The following is a 24,277-nucleotide window of genomic DNA, read 5'->3' as shown; positions in this document are numbered from 1 at the left end:
CCTATGCATCTCTGCTCTTTCCTTCCAGCAGTCACTTCTTCAGAAGGTACTCACAGAATTTTCACCTGACTTTCAGTGCTGTTATGTTGTTTGGCCGTAGCAGCCTTCTGAACACTACCATGCTCAGAAAGTCAAGAAAACATGCATACATTTATCTAAGAGGCCTTCACCTACTGCAAACTCTCGGTATAGGAAATCCATCACATTTTTACAGCGAGTCCAATTCAGATATCACTTTTATTGGAGTAACTATGCTAAACAGATCCACAATATAATGAAATTTATGCATGACAACTCAGTAATGCTAAAACTTGATATAAAAAAAGAGATGTTGCAATACAAGTTGAGTTTTTCCAATAGACACAGCATTGTTGCTCATTCTTATGGAGACAGCTATACCCAGCTGTTTCTATTGTTACTGACTGTGCATTCTCTCCATTTACTTAAGGACATTCCATAACAATGAACTGAAGATACACATGTATTTTAAAAAAATAGTTACGTGTGTGTGTTTAGATTAAACCCCTAAAGCTTTCACAGCTTCTGCTACCTAAATTTAAAATTCCCATCAGAGATGCCGGAAATGCCTTTTACAATCCATTTGATAGGTCTTTGCCCAATACACATAGCTAACCATCCTTTACGCCTCTAATCAGTTTATCAGTAACTTGTTCGCTGACAGGACCCGGAGAATACTTATAGCTATGAGCAGTAACTGAAAGATGCATATAGCCAAGACAGTACAGTCTCTTCCCCCTTCTTCAGCACGGCATAGCCAGCAGTGGTTGTACTTAACAGACCACACAGGGGTCAGTCTGGTTTTGTTCGGAAACCTAGATCATTGACAAAGCAAGAACAAGCGGATTCTACCAACTGCCTGAGCATCAGCAAGAAATACTGATGCATTCTCTCTCTTCTCTCTCATATTCGGTGTTTGTTTTTGCAGATGACCTTTCACGCAAGCGTTTGCTTTGAACTGGGCACTTCAAACTTCAAACCCTCTTGCCAATATTATGTGGCAAAAGCATGGACACAAGAAATTGTTCAGTGCAACACCACCAAAGAAAATACCAATGATCCACAATATCCTCTCTAAATGCCTTCCCCCCCCCCCGGTTGTTTACAAGTTCTAAAATACCAAAATGTTTTGAGTTTGCCGAGTCCTCTCCAAAAGTCTCTACTGAAAGCAACTTCAATTAAAGATACTGTATAAACTATTCTCCCTGAACACTAGTAATACCCAGAAGAGGTTTTGCAGAACTGAAAGTCTATCTGCTGGTTTTACCAGTCTTCCACTGCTGCACTGAAGTAACTGTTTAATAGGTCCACTTTGCAAAATATGAGTAAGTCTTGGTAGAAACTGTGAACAGGCACTCTTGTTAAAGTGAAAGTGGCATATGGGAGAAGATCCACAGAATAACGCAGATAATCCTGAGAAGCAGAATTGTTTTCTTGTTCAATGTATTCTCATAATTATCTTCACACTTGCTTATGATTAGTTACTAACTCCTTGCTCTCACCTCCCCAAACCGGCATTGTATGTCATAAAACCTACAATGAGGCTAAAATAAAAAAAATAAAAATTTTCCCTATCCCAGAATACTGTTTTTCAATGTCCAGATACACCACTCCCATGTTGAAAGGTAACCATAACAATTGCATTGCCTTCACAAGTGTCTAATGTCCCGTTTTGCTGATAGTGTTTCTTGTGTAGTTGAATAGAGTGTGACAAAAACTTGGTGGTTACCTGACTATGAAATTCAGTAAAATGTAGATTGCTGGTTTTGTTAGGAAATTGGATCCTTACAAACCTGAAAGATATTTCTGGCTATAATTTTGTGAGAACTATTGTTGGAAATCCATTAAGGAAAAAAAAAAAATCTAGGGGAAAAAGAAAATGCATGTAGCTTTTTCAACATCAGTCAGCCCCTTAATACTGTATGATGATTACCTCTGTCAGAGGTCAGCTGGGTAAAACATGTTAAAAAGAAGTGACAGGCAGACTTCGAACAATGATGACAATAAAAATTTCTCCTACAGATGCTACACATTACTCCATTCAGGTATTATGAAAATTAACAGAAAAACAAAACAAAACACTTAAGTACATGCTCTTGCATATTTACCCTCTCTCCTAATGAGGTCTTCCAGGGTCTGGTCTGTATTTTTGTAACTGTTAAAGTTGTACTGAATATGCTCATACACTTCTATAAAAAAAATCACTCATGGTGTAATTAATTTTTTTTATTGACTCAAAATGATAGCACTATCTCCCCATCTACGCCTGTTAACAATATACTTATTCCTCTGTTTAGCCATACTCGTGAACAGCAGTTATTCCAAGTTCTATTTCTGAAGCCCACTTTTTAGGAAGCTAAAGATGGTCTTTAGAACAATTTGTAAATCTGTCTATGAAGAATTAAAGGGAGTCTAGGCATTCTCTTCTTCACATCAAACAGCAGAATCTAGTAGGAAAGTGAGATGGAGTTTCTCTGCAGGGATAGACTATTTTTTATATTTTTTTTAAATAGCTCCTGGATAAAATATGTCATATTCCCTCAAGAACTACATATTGAGACCAATTCCCCCAATACATCAATATTAAAGGAGACTGCCAGCACCTGAAAGAGTACTAAATAATCTGCATTAAAATAGCCAAATGCATCAGATTTGACTTCCCATTAACAAGAATTCTGCCCCCCTTTCACCTCCCAATATGAAGTGCTATCTATGTGTCACACCCAACCCAGCCGTAGACATTCCATCACTTCCAGACCTCAAGGTTTTATGTTGAATACACTTCTCAAGTAGAAGCACAAGAGGACAGGAAGAAGCAAGCAAGCTCAGAAACAGAAGACAAGATTACAATAACGTACTGGCTGTAACTTGAGCATTTTTATCACCAAACAAGCTTATAGAAAATTACGTAAGAAAACCAAGTTTTATTTGCATTAAATAAAAACAGATACTCTTGTTAGGGCACAAAGCATATGGCAAGATACAGGGTACAGAAAACAACTAGTCTGCAGAGAAATTATTATGGATTATGTTTAGAGAATCTGTACTTGAGGTTGACAAAAAGCAACATATTAGCAAAGAAAAAACAGAAGGCTTTGATAAATCCCAAGATCAGACAGTTAAAGGTTGAGAGGTACACTGTACAACAGTAGACACATTTGAATCTGTCAGCGTACAAGATCACTGCTGCTTTTCCCAGAGCAGCAGGAATCAAGAATAGCCATTAACTTCACTGGGAATAAATCTAGTAATAGTAAGGGTTTTTTGCCAGTAACTAGGATGATGGGGCATCCACCTACCATCTCAGAGATACAACAAGACCGCAAAATTCTGAATGAGAAATTCAGGAAAATGGGACTAAAATCAGAGTCAGACACAGCCAGATGAGTTCTGTTTCCCACTAAATTATTGCTTTGCAGAGCTCAGCATCCAACCGCAATCAGAATGCCCTATTAATTAAGCAAGGAGATTTCAACAGTAGTTCAACCTCCGAGCTTGATATTCAGGAATGGATAGACAGGAATGACCACCGACTCAGGCCATCTAAGTTGCATGTTTATAAAGGAATGTGTATTTCAGAACTTCTAAAACGCCATCTGGATACCAAGCACCATGTAAGAAATACAAGCAAGAAAACTAAATTTCATGCCTACTTCTTCATGTTTCAGCACATGATGCTGCATTTTTAAGACAAAGGCTTCTTTGTTTTCATTTCTTACCACTGTTGCTAACAGAGCTGCATTTTGGTGGTGGTAATCATTGCACCTAGGCAATTTACGTTCAGAAGTATTTTTCATACCTTAAGAAGAAATTTAGATGAATTCAACCATGCAGGTTTAGAAGGTTGTATGTGAACATCTACATCTAAGGTCATCAATGTAGAAAGTCTTCCTTGATAGTCGGTGAAAAAGAATCCGGCATATTGGTAGCCTAGCTACTCTGTTTTAATTCTTCCACCCTCCACAAAAAAAGACCTCAAAAATACCCCTTCCTCTCCTCTTGGCATAAAGGCATCCAGCCAGGTCCCATCAAGACAACTAGCCTGTAGATGACTAAACTCAGATTAAGTGTTGCCTTATACAATTTATATACCAATATATTGACCTATTTAAAGTTAAAATCCTGTATTATGAAAGAAAAATGATCTCTTACTGATCAAAGTATTCAGTAAGTTTAACTCCCAGGTGAAACTGAAAATGAAACTTACAAGTGATTTGAGCTGAAAGTTTTGGGGTACTTAAATTAATTACATAGTCATCTAAAAGATACTAGAGACCAATTTATTAAACATAATTGGGCAAACTACATTTGCTAAAATGTATACACACTTTTTAGGGAAAAAACCATCTTTGAAGTAATGGCTGGCACCCAAAGCTTCTACATCTTCAAACAAATCTGACGTGCTGATTATTCACTTTAGTGCAGCTGTCATCATAATCAAATACTGCAATTCTTCTTTGTGAAAAAACAGCAGCAGAGTACTTCTCACACTAGTATGAATGGCATTTTGCAGGTCTCTCTTCCATATCATCTTAATTTATTTATTAGTATCTGCATTATAAAAAGAAGATAGATACATTGTGTTAAATGCTGCTTGGCAAAATGCCTAGGAACTAGACATTTCCTTAAAGGAAGTGTGTGGGGGGGGTGAGACTGCCCAACTTTCTTGCACCTTCAGAATCAGTTCCTTTTACAGGGAATAAAAGACTAAAAAGGGGCATCAGCACTACAAATTCTACTTTCCAAGCAACTGTGATTACAACTTCAGGAACTGCCTACATTCCACATCCAGAGCGCAAATTGCCTTTCATTTGGAATTGAAATTGTGTGGTTTTAGTACAAACCAGAGTTTGTTCACAAGTCTTTTGTGGCACTGTGTAACTTACAGTCTTAACACTGAGAATATGCCATCCCAAAAATATCACAAAAATACCAGTTTGGGTTAAATAACATTTCTGATAACATTTGTGCCAGCATTGATGACTTGCAAAGAACTGAAGTGTCACTTATTTTTTATCGCTAAGGACAACTGCATAGCATTTCTAAGCTACAAGCTGCACAGATAAAATCCAACTGAGCACACACACAGTAGTTGGTACAAATATAACAAGCTAGCCATGCACATTTCCTCAAGTCTGGCTGAGCTGAGGGCTATATACCCACACATCACTGAAAGGAGGAAAAAAAATCTTTAGTTTAGCCTAGAACTCAAGTGCCAGACAATGACTTGTCAGTGCTGAACAGGTGAAACTATATTTGAAGATGAAACTGGACAGATACAAGCTGTAGAAGGGGAAAAGAACAGGCACAATGGCAAAGTCCACTGCCAAAGAGCCAGAGAAGGGATCTCACAGACATACTGAAGGGACTACCAGAAAGACAAGGATACCAGAGATGGAATACAAGATAACTTCAGAGATGTGGCATGTTTGACCATGCCATCAAACAGCTGACTATGCACTTCATCCACATGTATACTTCAAGAGGAGTTTGATTTTGATTGCTGGAATCTACAGTGTCTTGGGCACTTGGCAAGACAGCTCAAACTACTCCTAAGTCCAGTACATGACATGGACATGTAACAAAGGAATACAGAAATCATCACCAGGACCAGTAGGCAAGCAAGAGGAAATCGTAAGAGGATTCGTAAGTATCACACATTACTTTTGGATGCTCTTCTCAGGTTTAGAAACAAGTGCCAGATTTCAGAAGATGAGCAGCAAATGTCGTAGGATTGGGCGGGGGGGGAAGTACTTTCAGGCAGCTGTGAGGAGAGGTCTGTGAGAAAAGCATTAGTCATTCCATTTAATGTCTCAGAGAAACAGGGTCAGCAACAACTATTTTCAAATTGGTTTCCGTTTTTGTCATTGCTTTGTACTGTAAAACTCAAAGGCAATTTTCAACTAAATAGTTATAGATGGATAAAGTAACTCAGATAAAGCAAAACGCAAGTATTACAAAACTTAAATCAATTAAGCCATTTCATTTAACACATTTGGGAAACCTGAGAACACATTCATAAAGTCAGCAGGACCACTTTTAAACAGCAGCATGCAGAGCAAGAATCATGCAGAGCAAGAATCATGCTGGATGAGGTCTGCGGCAAACATTCCTTAGTGCAATACTACAAACAGGATACTGAAGAACAGAAGGATGTGGTTAGCCCACAGTCTGATTAACAACCAATTTTACAAAGTTTACATACACACAACTTGTGTGCCTTGGGTAAACACTTCTCACAGTAAGCCCTTCTCACACTGGTCATGAAAATGTCTCTATTCTTGCATTAAATTCTAAAGATCCTGAAGACTGCCATTTCTGACACCAGGCAGCAACAAAGCTAGAACACCTTCTCCCCCTCACCCCCACCCGAACTCACTATCTTCTGAAAATATAGTACTTTAATCACTTTGGGTTTTTTCCTGAAATGTATCTCTGCTATGCCAATCAGAGGTATATGGCAGCAAGATAGTCTGTATTTCTTTCTTCCTGAAGACAGACTTCAGTGATTACACTACTTCAGATTTTAACGCTGCTTTCACTACCTTGTATGAAATCAGTCAAAAATAAGCATACCATAAAGTAGCAGCATCACATTTGGGAAAGGTAGGCATCTAAAGGCGTATTTCTATTTATATTAGATTCCCTCTTTTGCTGCCTTTCTCTCAGAAGATTACTGTGGAATTTTTTTGAAAAGAGCTTTCAGGTATATGAATTTCTTGTGGCTGACTGAGCTCTATCTGGGATATGAAGCCCTTCAGACACTTCTTGCATGTACGCTAGCAGAATACATGAACAAGATCTTCCAACAAGAATTCCATGCCAGCAACTATTCTCTATATTGAGTGGGATTTCATAAATACAGTTGCGTCAGCCAACTTGTTTCTACCGAGATGGAAAGTAAGAAACTGGCACACACCTCTTCTGCCATTCCCATGCTAGACTTCTAAATTGCGCTGCTAAATACTTCTTTGTATGTTGGTCCATTGCTGAAACCTTACTATATTTACTCTAGTTGAGTAAATCTGCCACCTGGACCCCCAAGTGCCAGAACAATTATATTTGAAACACATAGAAGGATATATGCTATCCTTCACAAAACAATGTGATCCAAATAATTCTGCCAATGGTTGAAGCACATGCCTGCACAGTCTTGTATACGCTTAAGAGTACAATGAATATGACCAGGGTAAAATGGCAACAATGGCCATCTTACTCAGATTTCTCTTACCTTTCACATTTTTCTGATCTTCCTTCCATCAAGATGTGGGTTATTGTTCACGTTTCCAAATGCATCCAAAGTTTCCAAACAATCTTTCATTTCTATCTGTCAGAAGTTTTCAAAACGCTCCTCTAAGTCACTGAAAGATGTTTTATGCCATAGTATGTGGCCGTGGGGGAAGCCACACAGAAGCGAGTTTTCAAAACGCTTCATGGAAACGGGTGACATATAAGCCATCTCAGATGTAGATGGTCAGAAAAATTTGGCATAGTTCACTCAATTTCTACAATTTGTATCTCTGGCAGTACTGAGAAATTTTTAAGATCAGCGTCATTAAACAAAAATGATGAAGCATCAAACTTTCACTTGCTCTTCCATACCAAAAAGAGTTAAGGTTTGTCTTACACGAACATAACTTGATCACTCTAGAGTCAAAAGCATTAAAATTAATTGCTAAAACTATGAAGATTTATTTCTTTCCAGTAAATTAAATGAAATTTCTTTCTCCAAAATTGCATTTTTCAGAACTATCTTCTAAAACCGTTGGTTTTGCTGCAAGTTTCTAGATGCTTTAGTAAAGGTAGAAGTTATGATTCCACAAGACTCAATCAGACGGAGCTGCTTAACTTGGGAGCTTTAGTAAGAAGCAATGCTGGCAGCAAGAGTATGCTAACTTTGCCTAAATGGAAATAAATGTGCTTTATACCTAAAAGCTCTACCATTTTAAAAGGTGGCATACATGACACTAATACTTCATAAAGGAATTTTAAGTAGAAAATGCTGCAAGATGAAATGCTCTGGCAAAAAATTCCTTATCTTTAGTTACAAATACAAAAGCAAAGAACAAGAAGGGGTAACATATCTTTGCAAGCTTCGTGTGGAAATATACCTTCAGTCCATCCGTTAAACGTTTTCATGATCTTTGTGCATATCCAAGAAAAATGGCATAAACATCCCAGAAGTCAGGCAAAGAGGTTTTACTCTCTTGCAACTAATGCTAGCTGAAGAAATTAGTCACTGTCCTGAAGACGGAAATTAGTTTGGAGTCAATATAAGAAAAAAGTATGTATAAGCATCCCTTACATTGGCACAGAAGTTGTGTTAATCTGAGGTAACCTCTTCAAGGCAAGAAACAGTAGTCCACTGTCACTTCTCTCCCCTCATTCAAGTCTGGGATGAAATTGCCAAACTAGGACCAAGCATAGCTATGCTCATTTTTATGCTGCAGACTGCTTTTAAGTTTTTTCAACTACAGATTACAACAGGATCAAGTAAGATTTAAGCCAATGCCCAAGAATGGAAACAGCAAAATTTTTTACTTACCCTTATATAAAGCCCCTTACAAAGATGATAGTCTATAAACAAAGAAAACTCATGCCAGGAAGTTAGCTATGCAAAGAGCAAACGTCTTGCTACATTTACTAACACTACTTATGAAAGCTTCCCGTGCTGCATCACAAGCAACAGAGCCAATGCATTATGATCTTCTTATGCAGCAGAACATATTTAAGCAATGCTAATTGTGCATAGTATATTCAGGAGGCCAGCAAACGGCAAGGACATATTTTGGCTAGACATTAAAGCAGTCTTATTTTTAACATCCATTCAAATATGTGAAGTGTCAGATCCAAGTGTCACCTTTACTTCCAAGAATGCCCTTTTAAAGACCCTTAAAGATTCAAACATATGTGTTCATTCACAGAGTTCATACATTATGACTGAAACAGTCAATGGAATCACTCAAATTCTAAATGGATTTTTACAAGTTATCAGCCTTGGACAGGATCCTTTAGTCAGAATTCTTTAGAGGATCTGTTCAGAACTCACCTTGCTTAAGGAAATAAACGTTCCAAAGACTACCTAGAAGACAGACAGAATGGCAGAGGATGTTTTATATGCTGAAAAACATTTAATATTAAACTGGAGTCTCTAGTTCCTACCATGTCCCAGAAGTTCAAATACAGAGGAAATAATATTTAAATAATAATAAAAAAAATATAAAACATACAAATATATAACAATTTTAAATATTTCCTTTTTAATGTGAATGAAACCAAGATTAACGGCAGTCTGATCAGAAGCCAAACTAAAAAGTCCTGAAAACTGCTGCCTTTAAAAGGCCTGAGATTTTGTGAAGTGTTTTGGTCTTATGATTCTTCATGGAGAAAAAGGGATTGGAACTTAGCTTATGGCTGGAAGCGTACAGATTTGCAGAAATGTGCCTCTTAAAAGATTGTTCAAATCCAGTTTAAACACTACTCTCCATCCTCACCCCTTCCCTCTATTTCTAGGAGTATTAAAGTAGTTTGAAAGACACATTAAGAAAGAAAATGAGACTTGCACTGCACTGCATTCTAAAGAAGTTTTGCCACTGACATGCACCGGGCCATGATTTCAACCATTTTTAGCTTTTGCAAGGTCAGGCTTCAAAAAAATGGAAAAAACCCCAACAAAAAAACAAACCCCCAAACACACCTAAACTAAAACATTCTGAAGTGGTTTACAGAGATGCAGAAACTGTCCCACTGACCGCTGGAATGAGAGCTCAGAACAGAAGCTGACGACTGTTTCTATCGGTTCAAAATCCATGAAGAAAACCAAATGAAAATGTAAGATAAATACATGCACAAAGAGCTTACCTGAACTGAAATTTAATTAAGTTACTCCTCAAGATTGAGCTATAAGGCCCCAACAAGCAGGGTGCAGATGCTCTGCAGATCTCACTAGTCCTCCTGTGCACCCATGCAGTGCTAACTTTTCCCATTAACAACTCAAGGTTGCTTTGTACAGCCTCCAGTAAAGTGGTCCAATATAAACGCTCCATGTATTAGAGTAGTTCATTGATCCAGAAGTGTCAGGAATTACTACTCAAGTACTATGGATCTTAGAGCTTTGTTACAGGTGGCAGAAGTTTTGCAACAAACAAATGGTATTCAAAAGAAACTGGGGAAGCAGTTTAGAGCAAGATATTCCTGTCACTGCCAACTTTGGTTCCAACAGCTTTTCCTTATCAATGCCTGCAGTCATCAGCTCCAGCCATGAATCATCTGGGCATCAGTATCACATGCCATTTTTTTGAAAGTGGGAAAACACAACTCAGCAGCAAGATCCAAGATATTATTCGATACTACACATCTCTCAAGAAAATGAAAGTGTAAGCCCAATGGAAGGAAGGCCTTACATAACCAAACAATTTGAGAGATGTGAAGCGCAGACAAAAAATTCTGGCTTACGCTCTAGACTAACTATATCAGAAATCAAAATCCTTACATCTATTCCTTTATTTACCAGGCTAAGAAAATGGACTAAAGCCACTACTTACTAACCAGCTTCTTCACATGAGTTTACTCCAATGTTAAGAAGATACATTAGAGCAAACTGATCCAAGAACAAGAATTCTCAAGAATCTGACTATATGAACCCTGGAATTCTAAACAACTAAGACCAAGGCTGTAACAAACAGATGCTACTATCCTCACAATACACGCGACACCTAACTGGGAAAATGTGGTAGATGTAATCCTGGACTAGCTGCATACTTACAGAATTTTAGTTTATTAGGTGTGTTATGACAATTTCTTTTCAGTTTTAGTCCCCGATTTAAAAATATTAACCTCTTATTACCTCCACCCTTCAGACTGAATACAGAATGACTTTCTAGTGACCTGTAAGATAGTCTGACCATGGTCCAACAAGAAATTCTGTTTCTTGCCTTGAGCAGAACCCAGCAACACACACTACAACGCAGTATGTTGTACAACACACAATGCAGTATTTCAGCAGTCAGCTTATCAATTCTGTGGCTGATGCCAAGTAACTTTCTACTACAGTTGAGAGACGCAGCACAAGAAACTGGTTCCTTTCTTCCAGTTAAGGGAGAGCAGAGGAAACCTTCTGAAAGAGATGACTATTAATACTCAGATTGTACTGTCCCATGAAGCTAAGCTTGACTCCAAGACAGGAAATGCAGTTTTTCTGCAAGGAAAGCCTAACTGCAGTGATGTCTAACTAAGATTTCAGCACTAAAGGATCCTCCATTACCACCCTACAAAGACAGAAAAATTATTCCTCAATATAGCCTCACTGCTTCTGGATGCCCCCTCTTCTCAGCTAGTCCCAGTCCTCTTTGTGTTTATTCCTCTTCACGAGCACAGGAGATGGTGTCTCATGTGGGACTGAAAAGTTCTGGGAAAGGCACACACACACACACACACAAAAAAAAAAAAAAAATCTTTCTCCTGCACAGTTCTAGTGAAGCCAATTTAGCTCATATACTTCCACTGTCCTTCCCCGTCTTCTGTAGGGAAATAAAGATTTCAGTTTTGTTCATCTAGACCCTGTGAAGATCTTGTGCATGACAGAACCTGCTTCAGATTTCCCCCCCCTTCAATTCTGGAACCGCTATACATAGTCACTCAAGCCTATGCTTGCTCCAAAGCCACCACATTTTCCTCTACTGATGTTTTACCACAATGCGTCTTACCAGTTAATAGAGCACATCTTCTTAGGCAGATGGAAGACTGGCAGATAAGCGTCAGCTATGGGGAGACCATAACGCTACGAATATTTACTGGCAAAGTGGTCTGTATATAGCAGAAGAAACTGGTTCCACTTGTTCTGAATGTGAAGGGTACTATTAAAAAACAACCACCAACCACTGCACATCAGCAATAGCACACAAAGTACCATATAGCTATCCAGCTTAAATATGGAGTTCACAGAGAATAAACTAGATCCCAGTCACCTAGGTTATCACTACTTTTTTTTTTTTTTTTTTTTTTTTTTTTACAGAAGAGAATCCTTATGTCTTTGAGCGAGATGTACCAAGCCAGTTTTTCCTTCTTCATTTTCGAAACATTTTCCTTGCTAACTGAAGTACACCTTTAGTAGTTTCTTGAGGACATGTTCTGACCCCCATAATTTATATCATCTACAGATCTAAAACTGGAATACTATCTACAGTTAGAGAGCAGGTCAAATTAAAAGAGGTCAAAAAAGTAAGAAACAGAGCAGGAGGCCAAGCTTGCAGAGTAGAGGTAGGCTGCCTAGAAATCCTAATAAAAAAACTGATCTATGGAAATCATTAGGTATCTTTCATCTGAGGGAAACAGATACATCAGTGTTGAGAAAGGGAAAGAAACAATCAATCATGGAGTCAGTTAATATTGATAAAAAACCCAGGAGCTACAGCTGCAGAATTTTGGTCAAATTCCCACTTGAACAGTTCCTATCCCTGGGCATAAAATCAATTGCTGCTGCAGACTGAAATCGGCATTTAGAAAGTTTCATCCTTGACTAGTTTTTGCGTTCACTTGAAGGCAAGGCTCACCAGTTTTCCTTTATTTTTGTTTCATCTTTAAAGTCACTACCATATAATTAGAACTGAGTCCTTAAACCCCTTCACACAGCTGTAAGGGGCAAGTAATCATAGTGGCTCATCTTTGAGATGTCTGCTTACACATGCAAATACAGCAAGGTAGTGTATCTATACTACGCTGCACAGCCCCACAGAGGTACCACAGACCATGGTCATGTCTCCTACAAATTAGTAGTAGAACTCTCTATTGTTCTCCTAGAAATAATAGAGTAATATTTTAAAAAGCAACCAAAAGCCACATTCAGAACATCCTTAAATGATTTTGTCGCAGCCCTCTATTAGGACTCAGGGAATTTAAACGCTATATTCTAAAAATGTAATGGGAGATGTGGGTACTTACTTTAACTGTAAGGTTTAACTACCACATCTTAAAAAGCTTTGAAGTACTTCCATTTTAGTTATACTGTAACCACCTACTCAACTGAATCTGTATGCCTGACTCCCATTAATCCCTTATTTCTGTGCTTCTGAAATTCAAAATATGCCTTCAAGGTATGTAAGCTTATGCTCTGTATTTCACTAATTAGCCGCAATGAAGGTGCTTTTAGTCTCTGCAGAGTGAGTTTTTGATAGTTCTCCCCCCTTTCCACAAATGAATAACAGAGTTTCAATGGATCTTTTCACTCTAACACACTTTCAACCTTGCTCTGACTGATGTCCAACACTGCAGAAGCTTGTTTCCGCTTGAGACTACTGGTTTCTGAAATGGGTAATTTATTTGGCTGGTCAGAGACCATTCTAAGTCCCTTACAGCCACAATTTCCCTAAGTATCTAGCATCCATAATGCTTTGGACCCCACTGGCAAGCAGAACTGGAGGAAGGACATCACTCCTAAGTGAGGCAGTACTGAATGCTGAGCACTGACACTTCATGCATCCCATCAATGGAATATGGGAACAAGCAGACAGTTGTCACCAAGATACACTATTTCAAACCACATGGAAAGGCTACAGATGATGATCATCTCTACTTAGCTGATGAAAGCAAGGCTGGGGAACAGAACAAGAAGCTAAATCATATGAAGAACCACACCTTCTTTTGTTTCCCCATACCAATTACACTCAAAGCCCATGAGAAGAGCAGGCCCTCCCACCCTTCAGCAGGTAATGTCTGCATGCCCAACACCTCTAGGAAGCAATGCTCACCCAAAAAACCTAAGAGTACACATGACCCTGCTTCACAAAAAACTACTCCACAGCTCTGATGAGAGGTCTGGTTTTGGTTACTGTAAAAGTCTTTACCCTCAAAACCCATTTCTGGAAATGGAGTTGCTTTATGCACTAACAGTCTTCACTCCAAAAACCTTAATTTACATTATCCAAGAACCAAAAATGCAAAGATGTAGAGGCAAATGTTCTTGCTCTATTTTCCTTGCAATGGCTATTGTTTAAACTTGCTTTCTTTTATCTTGAGAAAAGGTTTAAGTGACATTTGGGGAACACAGCAACCACCTCCAGCATAGAGCAGAACCAAAATGGTAACTCCAAAATAAACTGAAGGGCGGGGGGGGAACCTAGGTAGGCTTTCTGTTGGTTTTAATCTTAAAGCATTGCTCTATTCAGTTCAGCAGCAATGAGGAAGGCAACAAGGAAATTACAAGTCATTAGTGCTTGTTAAAATTACTTCTCAATCCAAATAATTTTCTTTTGAAGCAATTGTTTTTTAATCAAGATATGGCATACCTCGTTAAGATGGGTTTGCAAGATTTTCCTATTCTCTATAGGCAGAGGGATTAAAAAAAACCAAACCCAGCACATAACACATGTGATTCATTACAACTATACCCTACATTTTGAATTTTTTTAAAAAAGCACCTCTAATTAGATATTAGGAAACCAGTAACTCTGCAAGGCATACCACTTGTGTGTAACACCAGGCAGAAAGGTATTCCAATGTTTAATCAGTTCTCACTGTGCTGTATAGCTTTAATCAAACAGCCCAGCCCTTAACAGAAGTCTTTCAATGCCCAATGCAAAAGAAGCTGCCACTCTTGGGTCTTGGGGAGTTCAAATTTACTATTTCTGGTCAGCAAATACAAGAAAGAATTTGCTGAGTAGTAGTAGTAAGCCATAGTATAATCTGTGGTACCAAACAACTGCAGAGCTATCTTTCAAAAAGTTGTTGAGCTTGCTGACTCCTTGGTAACAGCCTGAACTGGTTTCTACGACGTTCCAAGTTTTCTAGTCTCTGACAACCTGTTTAGTCTTATTCCAATTTTTTCCAAAAAATGCAAGAAAACTGGGCTGTTTGAGTACAACTAAGACATTTAAACCATGTTAATACTCCTGGTGAATCTTCAGATGGCCATACCCAAGATTTTAGGAAAAAAACTTATACTGCTAAAATGTGCGGAGACTGCTCTATTAAATTCCCAAGATTAATTTTGGGGATACTCTAAAGGGACTCTAAAGGGTCCTCTATCTTTCAAGTAGAAATTCAGCATATACTGAATCTCTTATTTAGGGTAAGTTTTCTCTTTCATATTTAACATTAAAATAAAGTAATAATAATTTAAAAAAATCACATCCCTTGTTGAGAAAAGAATATCTAGAATGAGTACCCCAATTTTTGTAGGTTTCTGGATTTTCTTAAAAAAAAAAGAAAAATCAACTTTAAATATAGATGTTTTAAAATCATGCAGTTTGACATTAGTCATGGTTTTAAGTAGTGTGCATAACCTTGATCACCTCTGCTCTTCAGGACTAAATACGTTATTGGGCTCTCCTACGTCCATTCTTCATAATATACTATAGGATTTTTATTTTTTTTTTCGGTGCACAGATCAAATCATGTATCAAGAAATTCTCATTGAGAAGGGTGAACTCTTTAATGAAAGGTATCCTCTCTCCCAGAGAAAGTATACTGTAAACCTTACCTGTCAGTTTGTCTGAGCTAAATACAACATTAATGTCGAGGTGGTCGCTCTTCTCATATCCAATATCAGGACAGTCTTTGCACTGAGAAAATATGATCCACAGTGCAGTGGAGGTAATGGACAATCTGTGATAGTATTAATGTGCTTTCATTCAAGAGCTAAACATGTTAACACACTACAAAAGAGCATTCTGAATGTGTGCATTGTAACTCAATAGCAATTTACAAGGGAGCATTAGAGGCCCATTGTAAAAAAAACCTCCTATAAACTTAAAACATTAAGTTTGCCAGTCAAGCAACTATATATTCCTACTGCATAATGCCAAATAATGAATTACACCTTTCAAGGATGAACCATATTGGATTTTTTAAAAAGGCCATGCCACAGGGATACAGTTCTTTGTCTTTCCTAAGCAGATCATTGTACATCTGATCATATGTTGTTTTGAAATCATAAACATTCGGCTTGTCCGGTGCTGGTCCTGGCAGTTTCACATGAGTCCCTGTTCCAAAGGATCGGACACTGAATCCTCGTTTGCTGAAAGACAGAGGGGAAGGGGGGGGGAAAGGTGATTAGACTGGATGGACATTAAACACCAAAGTGCTGAAGAACACATACTGAATTTTAAAAACACCTCTTGGTGATCAGACAAATCACAACCAAACAGCTGGGCAACTCTTATCAACTAAATTGCCTAGCGTACCCAATGTGTTTATTTCCTTGCAGTGACAACTGCAGTTACAATTGAAACTCACACACCATTTCTAAAGGAGCACTTACATTTTATATGAAATTTTCTTAGAATTACGGTACATAGTGTTCGGATATTTCTTTTGTGCTTTCAGGCATCTTGGATTTGCAACAAGCGTGCATTCTGCATTCACTCTTGGACAATACAGTATAGGCAAAGATGGTTTTGTCTTGATATAAGAAAGTAAGTAACAATACCAACAAATCAACACTTATGCATTCTGCTAAAGTTGCTGGGCTAACTACGTTATCCCCCTCACTATGCTGCCAAAACTACCTCTAGTGTAATTTAATTAGCCTAGTACAAACAATTGCGTGCCTGGCACTTTTCTCAAGTGGACTGAAAAAACATACTGTGTAATTATTCTGCTGGCTGGTACCTAAAACTCTTGGGTAAGTAAGGGATAGCTTCATTCCATTCTTATGAAGAACTTGTTTAATAATTATAATTAAAAAAAAGAGGCAGGAACCTGCTTGTCTTTAGGGGTAATGCCAAAATGTTACTTCTGATTAACCTAAATACACCTACTTGAACCTCAACAAATCCTTCAGTAATGTTAAGAAACATCGCAATGTATTTGTTGAGTAACAGGACCAAAAAGAGATTGTTTTCTGGTGGTCTAATGGACAAAGTTACATGGTAAAATACTGTCACTTGTCTAGAATGCTGACACATTTGAATTTATAATGACAATCTAACTTCTGAAACACGTCAAGACCATGACTTAATCTCATTTTTTTTTAAGGACTCACAGTTTCAGCTGCAATGATTTAGCAGAGACTGAGTGAACGTTAAAACAGAAACAAAGAGCAAGCAAACAACCCAACACCTGCCCTCTCCTCCCCTGAAAATAAAAAAAATAATAATTGTAGAGCCTTTTTCTGAGAAGAGCAAACAGGAGACTGGGAACCAGTGCAAGAGTCACACCTTGACTCCTTGGTCTTCACATACAAGATTGCAAGGAAATTCAACAGAAGACACCAATTCAAAGTGCATGCTTGCCTTCAAACGGTGTCTTTGAAGTGATCCAAAAAGCTTCTATGGAGATACTGTGATCAAGCTTTGCCCCAAGCTCAAACACTGCTGTGCAACTATCAAGTGTTATTTCCCTTAATCTGTCCTATTGGAACACAGCCCCTCCTTTCTCTCTTCTTGCTTCACTACACTTTTTCTTCCAGCAACTATTTATAGGTTCCTATTTCTGTAAACAGACAGGATACATGATGATTTTTTGCTTCTTTCTGAAGGACTAATGACTGAAAACGGATACGAGTAGAAAAAAGTGCAATTCTTTCCCCCTCCCAGCCCTCCATCACATTAACGGTGACTCATAACTGCACCAGTTACATTTAGTTTATTTTCCCTGCAACACTTCCAGACCCAAGTTTTTATTCTTCTGCTGGACATGAAGAGAGCCATAACATGTACAGAACAAACTGCAGTCCCAAAATGTTAGTGTTTCAAATTGATGGTTTTCCAGGTGTCTCACCCTTCTTCTTTCCTTTCTATATCTACCACTTGAAGCTATTTTGCTAAGAATTTTAGTATCAACTAAGTGAGAAATAGTGCTTTGGCACCTTGCACTTTCTGCCTTCTTTCCTTCTCTCCCACATTACTGCAAAGCAGTAACATTATGATGGATAAGTATTTTCTTCTATGCTTTCCTTCTAACTTTTAATTTTTCCTTTAATGTTATTCTTTGAAATAGGTCTACTTGGTCACATACATTAAAGAAGCCCATCTCCAACTGTAAGAAATGTCCTTCAAGTTCACATGATCTCATATAAAGCAAAACAGAAATCTTCATTTGAAGTTCCACACATCAAAAATTTGTGCTTTTAATACACAGAACCCATTGAAAATTACCTCCTTGAACAGCCAGAATATGCATTTCTCACATGGAATTTCATACTTTGAGACTAGAGGGTACAGTTTTTACACTACTTATGCATGTACTGGTTTTGGCTGGGCTAGGGTTAATTTTCTTCCTAGTAGCTAGTATGGCGCTGTGTTTTGGATTTGTGTGAAAAACAGTGTTGATAACACAGGGATGTTTTAGTTATTGCTGAGCCCACAGTCAAGGCCTTTTCTGCTCCTCTCACCACCCCACCAGCAAGTAGGCTGGGGGAGCACAAGGAGTTTGGAGGGGACACAGCCGGGACAGCTGACCCAAACTGACCCAAGGGATATTCCAGACCATATGATGTCATGCTCAGTATATAAAGCTGGGGGAAGAAGGAGGAAGGGTGGGGATGTTCAGACTTATGGTATTTGTCTTTCCAAGTAACCGTTAGGCATGAAGGAGCCCTGCTTTCCTGGAGATGGCGGAACACCTGCCTGCCCATGGGAAATAGTGAATGAATTCCTCGTTTTGCTTTGCTTGCATGCTCGGCTTTAGCTTTACCTATTAAACTGTCTTTACCTCAACCCACAAGTTTTCTCACTTTTACCATTCCGATTCTCTCCCCCAACCCACCAAGGGGGAGTAAGCAAGCAGCTGCATAATGCTTGGTTGCTGGCTGGGGTTAAACCACAACAATGCACCAGGTGTACTATTATGAAATATTCTGAAAATGTTTCAACACATTTCTTGCAACAATTGAAGGGCGGGGGAGAGGGAAGAACGCCTGCACAGAACAGAACCATTATTTAACAGAGCCTGCTTTTATTAAGCAGCTGGACAGATCTAGTTTAGCGAGTCATCAAGTATCTGTTGTAATGTAGCACAGCCTTTTAACAATGAACATTTTCTACAAGAAATATATCTAGTATTGGTACTTGGCCTAATAAAACTACCCAGAAGATGGAAAATAATGAGCTTCAAGTTTACCATAAACAGTGAAGGGTAAGATATACTAATATACTATCCTAGCACTGATTTCTGAAAACGTGAAGCTTAAACATTAGCAGGCCTGTGAATGTTACGAAATTTCAGGAAGCTGTTTCTATTAATACTATTAAGACCAGGGTATCTAAACTATCAATATACTAAGTACAAATATAAGCCAGTGTACAGATCTCAGTTTTGGCAAGTATGCTCACCTCAGTTTAAGTCCAAAGCTCATTACAATGAGATCACATGCACCACTCGTGCCCATGAGTTTATAGACTTTTAACTGAAGAACCTGAAAACAGTCATTCCATTTGCCTCTGAAGAATCTCAGAGCTCACTGCAAATACTCCTCATCTGGGATACAACTGCTGCTGAAAGCAGAGATCAACATTGGACTAGACTAACAAAGCACTAACACATGACAGAGTTGTTAACACTCAGTTTCAGGCACCGAGAGGAGAAGTAACATTAATCCATGCAGATTGACATGAACTTTCATCCACACCTTTCTTCCATTTCATTGTTATTTTGGGATCTCACACGTGCTTATTACATTAAGGTATTTTTCAGCTTACTGTAATGTCGTAACAGTACAGCTTCTCTTCTTCCAATGGCCAGTAATAAGTTTCGCTAAACATTACAGCAAACGCAATAAATCCTGCATTACCACTCACAGTGGTAAATATTTTCAGGGGACAAATCACTACTTTTAATACATCCCCTTCCACAACACGTAGCAGGAAAATAACTAGCAACAGTGCTCTCCTCCTAGACCACTTCAAAAACATCTTATGCTATCCAATATTTAAAAAAAAAAAAACACAACCCAAACCCTCCAAAATCCCACCCCACAGGTGGAGCAGCAGGAACACAAGCACTGTTAACTAACTTTGATTAAAACATTAACAACTTTTTGTAATCACTGATAAGCTGTCAAATGAAAGTGTTTTAATATAAAAATGTTAAACATTTCCTTCTTCTTGATGGTTTATCAATACAATTTAAGATTTCTTAAATTAAGCACTACAAATTTCAATACCTCACTGCATTTAGCTGCTGACAGAAGCTATGACTGGTGACTTATGTAAACTGCAAGGGTGCAACTTCAGTTCTCTTACATGGTCAACGTTGAACTACAAATCATAATATCAATATGAAATTTAAGTTTCAGCTACTAAGGTTTCAATATTTAAATCTGTTCACTGCCACTAAGACTATCTCATAATCACAATCCTAATTTCTTAACACATTTAGTTTCCTAAAACAAAGGAACATATATGTACCTTAAGCACATATCGGTATTCTACAAGTTTTCATTATCAGGAGTAACACTGAGACCTTGAATTCAGGAGACTGAGATAAGGTGTCTCTACCATAAGAGCCTGAAAATACAAAGTCACTGAAGCACCTCCTACACACTGGCAGAGTTTGAAACTATAACTTCCTTTTAAAGGCCATCAGGGTACTGCCAAATAAATATACCCAAACAGAAATGTTGAAGTTGCTGTATAATAAAGTCTGGTAGCAAGAGAAGTGTTACCCTTCCACCTTCCTCTTCTATGTTTGAAGGAGAACCATGGCCTAAGTCTGCACACTCTATGGCTAAAAAAATAAAAAACTAAAAACCCAAACCATGACCTACATACAAATTATATTTGTAAAAGTAAGAAATTTAAGATGAGTAAGATTTGACCTAGGGACTGGTTACAGACAGATATCCAGTTTGACAGCTTTTAAGGAAAGATTATGTCTTTCTGCATAGTCTTTATTGCTTTTCCTCCTTCCCCTTTGCTTTAGTGTCTCAGCATACCCCTATGGTGATGGTAACTATTCTATCAACAAACTTCAAAAGACCTTCAGTCTGACTTCTGTTGGAAGATTAGAACAAAATGTTTCAAACCTGGTTAATTAGAAAATATGCATGCACACTACAAAGCAAACGGATACTGAACCAAAATAACAGTAGAAACTGATAGATTGATTATTCAGATATAAAAAAGATCTAATGCATGCATTTGCTTCCCAGAAGCACAAGTGGCTGCACAGAGAAATTACAGTAAGGATGAATGAGAAATTCAGGTTGGCAAGTGAGACTCATTGCAAACACTTTTGGAATGAACCACTGCAATTTAAAAGGAAAAAAGTTTTTAAGTGTCCAAAAAAGGTAACTCTTATTATCTGGTACGAAAAATAAACCCAAACAAACACCACCACCACCACCCCCCCCCCAAACTGTTGAAGTGTGCAAAGAAAGTATGTATTACAATCTTGCTTTTCTGAGTCCAAAAGAGAGAGAATGCCAGAATGTTACAAAAAGTAAGTACATTAAGATGTTAAATCAAGCCTGTTTAAACCACTTCAAAATTTCATGCGTTAAAGGATAAACCACCAAGAAGAAACATAAAAGCAAAAAGTGATGGACTGCAGGTGCTTCCAAGAAAAGCATACCAGGTAAATGGAACATTTCACCTAGATGTTATAAGTAGAGGGCTAAATTTTATGTTTTGCAAATGCATCAGAAGTTAAAATTTGCTTTACAAGGAAGTAGTATACTATTAAGTTCAATTTTCAGTAGGCACTATGTAGGCCTAACATTTGGAAAGTAAAATAAGCTTGCCTTACTGATAGATATTTTTCTCTGCAAACTGAAGAATGGAAAAAGCACACTTACTGATAAAAATTCTACACAAAAAATTTGAATTAACTAAACCCTGTAATTCATTAAAACACTGAATAGACTAGAAAAGTTAATTCTGAACCCTGACTTACAGCATTACAAAAATCTAAAAGACTCAAATACAAGACAAACACTTCAACAAAAAAATTAATTTCTATGTATTTCCTAGCATAAATATTTTCAAAAAAGCCTGTATAAAACACTTAGAGCAAGATTTCAGGCTACACGTTACAAAGCACTGTTTATGTATGTTCATTAAGGTGTTCAACATTGAAGACTGGACTCCAGGCTTTGTTTTCAAATAGTCACCTGCAGTTCTATAGAATTTGTATCCTTTAAAGCCTTCTAATCCCTTAACAAAATACCTTTAAGTTTCATAATACCTAAATTTCTCCCTAACTCTTCTTCCTCTCTTAATCATGTGTTCTTTCAAACTGCAGTGCAACATAGAGGAAGACATTACCCTGCATTGGTAAATCAGACTGGCTTTGAGCCAAAGCAGACATTTTCGTGAAGTTTACTGGCAAATGACCGTTCTCATTGCATGGGCTAGTTACTTCTTCAGAACAGCATCAGCAGTTCATCTCTATTTTGCCATTTATGCTATTGTTGCTATAATTATGTAGGCTGTTGCTGAACATTTTCTGAATACACGTATTTTGTTAATTTTTAATTAAAATCTTAAGGGAGAAGAGACTTCCAAATAACATTTCCCTGCCACATTTGCCACAAGAACATCAGTCACACCAGAAGTGATTTATTTCTTCTGCAAAAACAGAGAGGAAGGCTAGACATTAGAAGTAAATCTAACTTTGTCCTTAGTTCCTTAGTTCCAGTATTATTAGCAGAAAAAACAACAGAATAGCATCCCCCCAAAGCAGCTATTGGTAACATCATGTCTTCATAGAACTGCCACAGGTAACATCTGATGCCAGGTTTAAGCATTAACAGCATCATATGCTGCTCACAGTAAGATGGCTGCCAGACCAGATGCTTCGATTATTTATTCATTTGAAGGTGGTTGTTTATTATTTAAATGTAGCATACAATTTACACGTAGTTGTTTGGTTTATTATGCTAGCAATATGTGTATTTTAGCGTGAATGTTACTTTGCATAACTTTTAACAAAAACCCCCAAAACCTTCGTCGTGTCACTGCAGTGCATAGGGAACATTTAGGAACATGACTTTAGGCAGATCAGGTCTCCCCCGTTCATCAGTCCATCCCCAGTCTCCCACCTCCCCTTTTGAATTCAGCCAAGCTGAAAATACTCGCAGTGCTAAATAGATAAACCCTCACAGTCTCAAAGACATTTAACATTCTGAGCCAAACACTTTGTCCAGTTTTCCTGCAACAGGAAAAGGCTCCCTTTCAGTGCACAGAGCGGCTCCAGTCTTCGGATGCATTAAAGAAACAAAACGAAACAAAAAAAGAGGAGGGAGAAAAAAACAAAAAACAAACAAAAAGAGAAAAGGAGCATTTAGGTTTTCAGATGCCGAGACACGGGAGCTGTTCTGCGCCTGTCGAATTCGCCAGCTCGTGTTTTGCAGCACTGGATCCGGAGGTCCGCCAACGATGGTGGAGCAGACCCCACCGCCCCGGCCGCTCCGGCGCACCCAGCCTGGGCCAGGCTCCGGAGGAGACAGGATGCCAACAGGATGAGGTCCCCAAGCCTCCGGGCCTAGCTGGGTCAGGTGCGGGCCCCCAGCACGGCCTCCGACCGCAGCCGGCGCGGCGCCCCGCTGCGCCGACAGCCCACTCGAGCTCAGCTCCGGGGCAGGCAAGGCAGCCAGCGTCCGCACTCACAGCGGCCAAGGAAGGGGGCCCCGATGCGGTAAGGAAGGCGGCCGCCAGGGCCTAGGACGCACTCGCGGGGCCCGGCAGCCTTGGGCCAGGCCGCGCCGCCGCCGCCGCCGGGCGGAGGAAGGAAGGAAGAGGGGGGTCGGGCAGGCCCTGGTTACCTGAGGATGTTGTGCGCCTCCATGCTGCGGTTCTGGTTGCTGGAGCACACCACGGCCACGCGGAGCGGCGAGGAAGGCATGGCGGCGCAGGGAAGAGCCCAGCTCCCTCCCCGCGGCTCCGAAACCCTCTCGGCCCCGGCCGCGGCTCGCACAAAATGGCGGCGGGAGCCCGGCGGCGGGCGGTGCCGGGACGTGTCACCAGGGCCGCGCCGCCCCGCCGCGGCCAACCGCGGAGCGGGCGTCAGGAGGCGGAGGCCGCCGCCTACCATCGAGAGAGAGAGGCGGGGCGGCGGCGGCGGCGATAGCGCGTCGCCAGCCATAGAGCCGGAGGGCGGGCGCGCCGGGGGCTGAGGCGCGCAGCTCGCCGGTGCCGGTCCTGGGCCCCGGCGGCTCTCGCCCGGCGAGAGGCCGGTCCCCCGGAGCGGAGCGCCCCTGGTGCTCTCTGCCGCGCCTCTGGCGGCTCCTCTGTGTGTCGGGCCTCTGCATACGCCGGCCCGGGTTGTTCTCAATCAACAACCGCTTCTCCCGGGGCTTCCCGGGCAGCACCGGCGGGCCCAGCCC

The 24,277-nt window shown here is 39.5% G+C and overlaps 1 protein-coding gene across 1 annotated transcript in view; it reads right to left on the bottom strand.

Moving 5' to 3' along the window:
• The window catches only part of SSU72 (SSU72 homolog, RNA polymerase II CTD phosphatase), a 29,525-nt gene extending 5,621 nt beyond the window's left edge, over positions 1-23,904 (bottom strand). Inside the window, exons 1-2 of the mRNA XM_049816146.1 lie at positions 23,717-23,904; positions 15,887-16,030 (exon numbers count right to left, since the gene is read on the bottom strand). Of these exons, the coding sequence (XP_049672103.1) occupies positions 15,887-16,030; positions 23,717-23,796 (224 nt within the window). The 5' untranslated portion in view covers positions 23,797-23,904. The remainder of the gene's footprint in view (positions 1-15,886; positions 16,031-23,716) is intronic.
• Between the last annotated feature and the right edge of the window lie 373 nt (positions 23,905-24,277).

The sequence above is a fragment of the Accipiter gentilis genome, chromosome 1 (assembly GCF_929443795.1).
Source record: "Accipiter gentilis chromosome 1, bAccGen1.1, whole genome shotgun sequence".
Classification (NCBI taxonomy): Eukaryota; Metazoa; Chordata; class Aves; order Accipitriformes; family Accipitridae; genus Astur; species Astur gentilis.
Note: the sequence above shows the minus strand (reverse complement) of the source record. Positions and strands in the feature narration are given on the sequence as shown.